This window comes from Rhinolophus sinicus, chromosome 12 (genome assembly GCF_057876585.1).
Source record: "Rhinolophus sinicus isolate RSI-liver-muscle chromosome 12, RSI-T2T, whole genome shotgun sequence".
In the NCBI taxonomy this organism is placed as follows: domain Eukaryota; kingdom Metazoa; phylum Chordata; class Mammalia; order Chiroptera; family Rhinolophidae; genus Rhinolophus; species Rhinolophus sinicus.
In genome coordinates, this window is record NC_142512.1 from 7,371,665 (window position 1) to 7,380,962 (window position 9,298).

Here is a 9,298-nt window from a genome sequence, read left to right on the forward strand (position 1 = left end):
AGTTTTTTGCCATTTTTTTCATTGCTTTTATGGAAGGGCAGAATTTTGGAGTTCCTGTTTCTACCATTTTCAATGGCATCACTCTCTGCAGTGTCTTTTAATAAGGAAGGAACAAAGAAGGAGACAAATAACATTTTCAGGGCAGAGATAAAACCTGAAAGGAAACTAGTCTCTGCTAGGATCATAATAACCACTACTAAGTCAGGTACTGGGCTGTTTTTGGAATATCTTCATTAATTTAATCACGACAGCAATTCCCTGAGGCAGAAATCACTATCCCTTTTTCATAGAAAAGAAGACTGAAGACTGAGAGGTTAAGTTACTTTTTCAAGGTTACACAGCCAGTAAGTGGTAGAATCAGGTTTTTATCCCAGGTTCTGATCTCACAGCCTATGCTTTTTGCCACTGGGCTATAATGATATAGGCTGAACTACAAAATGTCAGAGGAATGAACCTAAAAAAAGTGCAGACCCAGCTCAGCAAGATCAAAAGAGATAAAGATAGAGGCAAACCCTTTCATCACAAGGCATGTTTCCTAGAGTTGGATTCCCCTATAGATGGACTATGATGCACTTAGGATACCAAGAAAATTGTATTTACATCTTAGAAAAAAACTAGAACTTTGTTGGTCTTTCTTATACTTAATGTATACTTTATATCTATCTATCTGTCTATCTATCTATCAATCATCTATCAATCAATCACTCAATCAATCATCTATCTATCTATCATCTACCACATGAAGAGGGATTCAAGCCACATTGGCCTCTTCGCTGTTTTTTGAATATGCTAAGTATGCTCCCGCCTTTCAAGGACCTCGTTATTTCTTTTTTGCTAGTGGTTGGGTCCTTGAAAAATCTTAATCTGGCCCTTGGATCTGACCAAAGCTAAGGCCAAATGGTATGGGATGGGGGTGGGTGTCATTCTTTTGACACACTGTAGCAATGATCATATTTTGAAACACAAGCCAACACTCACTTTTCCAACAAATATTTATTGAGGGCCTGCTATGGGCTAGGCCCTGTGCTGGGCATGCACAGATGAATAAGACCTGGGTTGTGCCCAAGAGACTGTCAGTATACCTAAAATTTGTGTATGTGTGTGTGTATGGGGGGGGGGAGACCGAGACAAGAGATGGTTTTATGGAGAAAGTAGCACATGAGCTAGTCCATGGATGAAATTAGATGGGTAGAGATGGCAGGGATTGGTGGACTTGCTTTGCGTATAAGATCAAACGAATTGGTGAGATCAAATTCAACTTTTCAGTATCATTAACAGGAATGGGATAATTACACTTCTCAGAATTGAATACTCCACATACCTGGAGTCCCACTTGGACCCAGCTGTTGTAGGGAGGCTTTTGTTAAAGGCATCTGTCTATCTCCTGGGTCCTTTCTATTTTCTTGCTGGTCATCACAAAAGGGAAACAACACATCTTGTACCTGGGAACAATTTTGTCCTGAAAGAATGAAAGCCACCAATTTAAGACCCAGAAGAAACTATTCAAATGCCAGGTTTTTTCTTCATATAAAGATAGTCATTTTCCCTTTTGTTATGTTTCTTTTTCTTTAATAATACTATTTGAAAAGGAATCAAAACGTTAAATAATTCTCAGCATGACTTTTGTAGAAGTCAGTAGCTAGGAATCAAACTGTAACAGAAAAGCATGATTATTCGGTAGAACCCCCGCCCACCCAACCCCACAACTGTGGCATAAGCCTTTGTATTTTGCCACCTTGTGGCACTGTGACCACATTGCAGGAAAAGTACCTGCAGAATGGGAAGAGTGCAGCCATGTCTTGAGGGTTAGTGGTTTACATCCAGAATTATAAAATGATGGCAAACATCATTTCCGGGACAGTTATGACCACTGCCTCCCAACCGTGCACGAAATACCCGGAACTACAGAAAACCTAGGCAGTTTACCAGAGATGGTTACCACCTGTTCCCCTGTTCCCTTCCAGGGAGGTGCTGCACGTGGCTCTTCTCTTCCTCCGAGTCATCAGTGCCTGTGCTGATGGCAAGATCCGCATTTACAATTTCCTAAATGGCAACTGTCTGAAGGTGATGAAAATCAATGGCAGAGGTGATCCTGTGCTGTCCTTCTTTATTCAGGGCAACAGGTGGGTGGTAGGTGTGAAGGTGGGAGCTGTGAGCACTTCTGTTTGGATGACTTTTTTTCTCTGGCATACCAGCCCTGGATTTGCTGGCAGTAGGAGAGAGTGGGTAAAACTGGGCTCCCTTCCAGTTTTGGCTGGAGGAGAGTAATAGTCTTATGAGGGACTAATCGGACTTTGCACCCAACTTAGCAATCAGGGTTCACATTACTCTTCATTTGTTCTGAATGCCCGGGCAAATCATGCAGTGAGTGCACATAGCTTTGCTGCAGGGACCCCAGTTCAGCAAACCTGCAAACCTGGCCCTGCTTGCTTCCTGAGCATGCATTCTGCTGTCTAAGAGCTCCACCAGCTGTTTCTAATGCTTCACTTCTGAGGCAGAGACCTCCAGGAGGGTGGGAGATGGCAGTATCAGGGGGTCCGGTGTCCAGTGGGGGCCGTACTGAGCAGGTGAGTTTCTAGAAACCAGAACCATGATTAAGCTAATTGTGTATTTTACTACGTTTGTTATATGCTACGTTCAGGGTGATATTATGTGGAAATATCCAAATATCTTTTAAATTCTACCACAGGTTCACTTGAGGCACCAGTTAATCTCCTGAACCATATTGCCTTCCCTTTAATAAAACTTTGCTAATACTATTTCCCATCTTAAAGAGGTTGGGCTGGTAATAAGTCTCATTAAATAAACACTTTTCAGTTGCAAGGTAATAATGTTGTTAAAAAAAGAATCACCTCTGACTTTTTCTCATTCATGATATCTGAAGGGAGAAAATTTCCTTTGGATTGAGTACAAATAAGTCTAATTGCAGTGATTCCCTAAATTTTAACCAAGACAAGTCACTCTTTTAGAGATTTGCATGAACAGTTAAGGTCTTAAAATTGTAGCCCTTTGGAGCAGAAATGAACCTCCACATAGTCTTTCTGTCTTTTGTTTATGGTTATAGGAGACCTAGGCAGAGCGGGGAAAGCAGCTTACTCTGTGAATACTGTGAACAACAGAAACCAATGGGTGTGTGGGGACAGTTCTCGGGGGGCCCATGTTTGAAACTCCTTTCCTACCAGGGCATAAAAGTGGAAATTAGGGAAGATGGAAATCATCCTGCTTTATAAAGTACAAATGTTCTGTCGAAATGTAGAGCACGCACAGAGACCTTGGAGTGATGGAGTGAAGGAGAGTGGACTGGAGGGTCAGTGAGGGAGGGAAGCCCTCCCCATCCAAGAGTTTTTCACATCCCTATCACAGCAATAGAAACATGACGTTTGGATGCTGTGCTTTAAAAAAGTGAATTTCAAGACCTCTGTGTGCCGAGTACCTAAGCCTTCTGCTTTGGGCATCCTTAGGTACTTGGCACTCACTCCAAGAACAGCAGTTCATTTAAAAATATTTCAACTCGAGAAACGATGTAATCAGAACATATGTGCCCTGTTCACATGTAGTTTTTAAGAAAAACAGCCACAGAGTTGATAAGCCCAGCTGCATGGCATGCTGTCGTCACTCTAGACCCTCCAGGAACCCACACCACACCTACAGGAATCTCCTGGGGATATTCCCTTGACCTCAGGCTTGGACAGGACGGTAGTTGCAGTGCATGTTTGGAGGCTCAGCAGTGGCAGCCTCCGTGCTCCTTTACTGGGCAATCTTATCGTTTTGGTTCCAGGATGTTGATCAACACGGAGAGCAATATTCTCATGTTCCAGTTTGAGAATATAAACTGGCAGTACTCCCTGGAACGGCCCAAGCCAAAGAAGAATAAGGATAAAGAGGAGGACAGGGAAGAAAACAACCTCACAGAAGTCCTCTCCAAGTCTAGCACTCAGGTTTACAGCCTGGGGGACTCCATATCCAGTAAACAAATGGTGGCCCCAAAGTCCCTGTTAACTAAACTTCACAGGTCCCGTGTTCTCCTGAAGTCAGCCAGGTTACTGACAGGTAAGAGAGCTGACTTCTGTGTGGGATATTTTCGTCAATGGTTTCATGATGATATAAATCCCTACCTTTAAGGGAGGTATGAGCCATTCTCTTTGATTAGCCAATTTGTTAGACAGCTCAAGGGAACCTCCTGATTTTCAAGGCCTAAGTTTTCAGACTTATTAGAATCTTTGTATAGCAGCTAACATTATCCCTTAATAATTGTCACTAAAACAAAAAAGAAGTAACTAACACCCTCCGGCCATGCCCCTGAATCAAACATATAATACATAATTATTTTCTTAGGACAGAGAGGAGATATTATTATACTGCAGAAAAATGTTCTATGCAGGATGTATTATCTTTAGACCCCCAATTGATAACATGCATACCTGGAAAATATTAGCTATAAAGATACGTCTGTGTGTGTACGTGTGTATGTATGTATGTAGGTGTGTGGGGGAGTGGCATGGCTCATGCCATTTTTAAGGCATACAAAGAATAAATTATGTGGAGGCTAGAGTAGCCAGACTCCTCTCTTTTACCTGCCCTATGTTTGGCATGTGAAATTGGACCCACAGATCAATAGATCGCCTCCCAGCATATTACACTATGAATGGTCAGCTAAGAGGACCAAGAGTTTTAGATAATGCTTAGAGCTTAACAATCAGTAGGAAAAGTGGGTAGGAGGAGAGTAAGGAGGGGATCTAATCTTCTAGGTGGCTACCTGGTTTCATACAGTAAACAATAAGGTGATGGTTTGGGTGAAAACCAGTCAAATGATCAGCAATGCCCTCATTATTCAGACCTAACTGAATTATATAATTACTATGGTTTCCTCCTCGATCTTAATTTAGCAGTGTCAACAGAGGCACCGCAAAGTGAAGGAAAGTCAAGACCACCCGGAAGAGATGGCAAGAAGAGAGCGAGTCCTGTTTCTAAAGAGGCAAATGGTATGGATGATGGGCAGAAGAGTTTGGAGGCAAAATCCCTCGTAGGAGATAAGATGGTGATACTTCATTCTGAATCAGTCTCAAGATCCAACATGTGTCTCTTCTCCTCTCTCTCTCTCTCTCTCTCTCTCTCTCTCTCTCTCTCTCTCTCTCTTTGTTCAGTCTAGTTTTTCAGCAGGTCAATAACTTTATCTTTTGAGAATTCAGAAGGGATAAAATACCTGGCTTTTCCTAAGAGTGATTGGTTTTCCTTAATTGTCTCCTTACTTACTTGAGGCTACAGAATGAGAACCTTTGTAAGAACTAAGTTTCCAATTTGGGGCTCACAGCCTGCCTCCCTTCCCTGCTATTTAGCCTCCTCACTTCTTGGACTGTTCTGTCATCAATTTGAGTAATGGACACAACAGAAGAGAGAAGAGGCAGTTATGATTGATTTCAGAGGGCATTTTAGGGGATTTCATGAGGGAGGAGATAGATTTGGGGGTGGGTGCTATGTATGTGAGATAAGGAGATAAGGGAGAGCGATGGGGAAGAGGCTTTTAAGAAGAGTTACTGGACATCACAAATGGTATGTCCTTTGTTGTTTTTGAGAGACTTTGGTAAAGATTTAAAAGGTCTTTCAAATAGTTTTGGCTAATATAATAGTGTTTCTTTGAATCAAACTCCCTGCAGAGACTAGCCTCAAGGTGAGGGTAAATTTTTAGTGGGCATCCTTGTATGTACCTACTAGTATATCTGTGTACCTGTGTAGGTATACGTGTAGGGTAAAGTCCTATGGGTGGCACTGTGGAGCCAAAGGATAACTGCATTCAAAAAGTAGAAAGAGATTGCCATGGTCGTCTTTTAAAAATGATGTATCAATTTATCATCCCACCAAGAATGCATGAGAGCTCCCACTGCACTCATGCCAACACTGCGTGTTATCCATCATTTTTCACTTGCTTGTATGATACGTAAAAATGATATTTGCATTACTTTAAGGATGATAACTAACAAACTAAATGTCTATCAGTGGGCAGTGACTAAGTAGATAAGGAAAAATCCATACTGTGCAATGTTATACAACAGCTAAAAGTTGTGTTATGAGGATCGACATATATTGACTTGAAAAGAGGTCCAGAATATATTATGATACAAAAAAAAGACAAGTTAATGAACAATGAGCCATCACAATTCTTTTTTATAAAAGGAAAAAAAACACTGTGTTTTGTCACACATGTACACACACACGTGGAGAATGGTTTATTCAGGGATTGAGAGTGGGGAAGATTTTGACATCTTCATTTCATTTAGTTTTATATGTTTTAATAAAATATTATTTAATTAACAAAGTAAAAGTTGGAGAGAAATTTGAAGCTTCATTCCATCCTAGTATGTCCATACACAAACATCTTGGGATAAAACTATGTGGTTGGAGAAAATTGTATGCTTAACACATGGTTGCATTTTATAGACTGGTATAGTTTGGGGTACAGATCTTGACTTGCTAGGTCAGACTAGACAAATAATTTCTACTTTTCATGACTCAGTTATTCCTTTTGTAAAATGAGAATAATGCTTTCAGTGCATCTGTGAGGTATTGTAAAAATGGAAAGGCCCAAATGAAAGCGATGTTTACGTAACACATTTGCTCATCCATGAAGACATCCTTGTTAACTCGAGGTCTTAGGCACCTTGGAGGTCTTGACCATAATGTAATATGACAGAATGAATCTCCGGTCCTTGTCAGCAACTTTTGGACCCACTGCTGTTGTTCAGAATATTTTGGGAACTTCTGTTCAGGAACTACCTTTTGCTCATGCTACGATATTTTGCATTTCCCAGGGGTGACATATTTTCTTTTTGAAGAGAGTTTTGATTTTGGGAAATGTCCAAAGATCATCTCGAGTCAAATTTGATTAATAAGGTGGAAATCAAATTTTGAGATACAATTTTTGTTTAAAAATAGAGGTATGTTACTATAAATTTATAAGGCCTATTGTGTGTGAATCATAAATGAGGTATGTTTTCAAAAATGTGTGGAACACTGGGATTACATATGTTCCCTCCAACATATGCATATTTATAGGTTAATACACATTGCACACAAGTACTAGCATATTTGTTAAAAACTTGTGTTGAATATGTCATAATCTCTGGTATCACAGATGCTTTTTGCCCACATGATGGCATATCCATTGGGCAACAAAGACCTCAGTTTGCATAGCAGATAGAGTGGATTTCATTTTCATGTGTAAGTACTTAATGTTTTTCATGCAACACTGATTTGTTGATTTCGTTCTTTCTTTTTTGAAACACCAGATGATATGGCAAAAGTACAAAAACAAGGACAACTGGAAAATCTTGGAGACTTGACCAGTTACTACTCAAAGAAAAAGTCCTGGGAAATCCCCATGTCTCCAGACCAGTTTCTCCTTACCGTTAATGCTTTGCAGCAAGCCCATAATTCAGGGGAGTTTGCCTATCCCCATAGGCCCCAGACCCAAGTCACTGATGTCAGGGCACCTTCAATTTCACACCCAAGGAAGGTCCTGAGCTTCAAAGGACAAGCAGCAGTCCAACGTGCAGTTGATCGGTTGAGAGTCAGCAACCCTCCCATAGATGTGAAACAAATCAATATTCCCCTTGAAATCCAGAAACTGCAGCCTAACTTGAAGAACTCTTTGCAAAGTTCTCGGGTCCAGTCCACCATACCCCAGCCTATGATTATCCGCTCCAGGTTCTCTGGCAACTTCATGGGTAAAGACCCAACAACCAGTTCAATTGATGGGACAGTGCGTAACTTCAGCCCCTTAACCAGCATGCACGTCATTAAACCGAACCGCATGCTGGCTCCGCCAGTGAGCGTGACAACCCAGTCTGTCAAGAAAGAACAGCCTCGTTTCTTCAAAGCTCTCAATCCTTTTAGATTGAACACTGAGTTCATGTTGTTGACAGTGAAAGAGGAGAAAGAGTATGGCCAAGCCAAGATGAAAGAATATCAGTCCAGAATGTCCCTGGGAATGGTCAATCCAGAAAAAGCCCGCAAAGCTGCATGGATCAGGAAGATCAAAGGCCTATCTATAGATAATTTCATGAAACAAGGGAAAACAGCAGCCCCTGAACTTGGTCCAAACATATTTATCTGAACCAGCCTTGGGAAATTACAATGGCTTACAATAAACAGAAAACCAAGTGGATGTTGGTGTTTGGCCTTTTATTTTTATTTATTTATTTTTACTGTTCCCTGGCAATTAATGTAGGGATTCTTAATTATCTTCCTATAAGCCAAAGAACTGATATTATCAAAGTAAGAAAACAGAGGGAGGCTGGGAGAGATTGGCATTTGTATCTCCACTGAAAACCATTCAATGAGACTTATGGAAGCCCAACTTCATTGATGGGTGGTGGGAGATGGAGAAGTGATTATTGGAAATTAAATACCACTCATCACTACCAATTTAGTGATATTATTTTTACAGCAAATGAACTGACGGCTTTGTATCAGAATAATGCATTGGTATTTTTGCTTGGAAGCCTGATGAAGCTCAGTGAGTTCAGTTAAGAAACTAAAAGGAGAAGCCCTCAATGGGGTTGACCTATTGCATTTGAGAACACTATGAGTTCATTTCCTTATCAGGACTAATTCCTGTGGAAGAGAATTAAACATTTTTACCCTTTCTATGAAAGGGACCACTTATACTGAGTGTGGTGAGGTTTCTGCTTAAACCTTCTGTAGACGGTGTTAGGGTCCAGGCGGGTCATTTAGAAGAGTGCAGCTCACCATGAGGGATATGGCCCATTGGAGAGCTCAAGGCCTGTGCAAAGGGGAAAGTGTCTCAGCATGGCCTTGGATGCTGTGAGAGAATAGGAAATATATATTGGCCTCTGCCCCTGGTTCCTCGCACAGAGCTCCTGAAACCCTTGTAAATTACTGAGTGATAACAGCACTAGGAGCATCCCTTGTTCTAATGAGGTGACTCTGGGTGGCTCCTGGGTGGGGGCTGGTCACTAGAAGGACCACCCCATGATTAGAAGCTTGGAATTTTCAGCTCAACTCCCCACTTCGTTAGAGAGGAAAGTGGCTGGAAATGGAGTTAATGATCGATCATGCCTATATGAGGAAGCTCCATAAAAATCCCCATAAAAGGGGGTTCCAAGAGCTTCCAGGTTGGTGAACACATCCACATACTGTGAGGGTGATACACCCCAACTCTGGGGACAGAAACTCCTGTGCTCAGGACCCTCCCAGTCCTTGCCCAATGTATCTCTTTATCTGCCTGTTTATTTGTATCCTTTATCATAGCCTTCAATAAACTGGTAAATGTGTTTCCCTC

At 41.3% G+C, this 9,298-nt stretch overlaps 1 protein-coding gene across 1 annotated transcript in view; it reads left to right on the forward strand.

The window, feature by feature from the left end:
• FBXW10B (F-box and WD repeat domain containing 10B) overlaps nt 1-9,078 on the forward strand; it is a 39,982-nt gene extending 30,904 nt beyond the window's left edge. The window contains exons 11-14 of the mRNA XM_074320006.2: nt 1,965-2,123; nt 3,779-4,050; nt 4,887-4,982; nt 7,284-9,078. Coding sequence (XP_074176107.2) covers nt 1,965-2,123; nt 3,779-4,050; nt 4,887-4,982; nt 7,284-8,110 — 1,354 coding nt within the window. The 3' untranslated portion in view covers nt 8,111-9,078. The remainder of the gene's footprint in view (nt 1-1,964; nt 2,124-3,778; nt 4,051-4,886; nt 4,983-7,283) is intronic.
• The last annotated feature ends 220 nt before the right edge of the window (nt 9,079-9,298 follow it).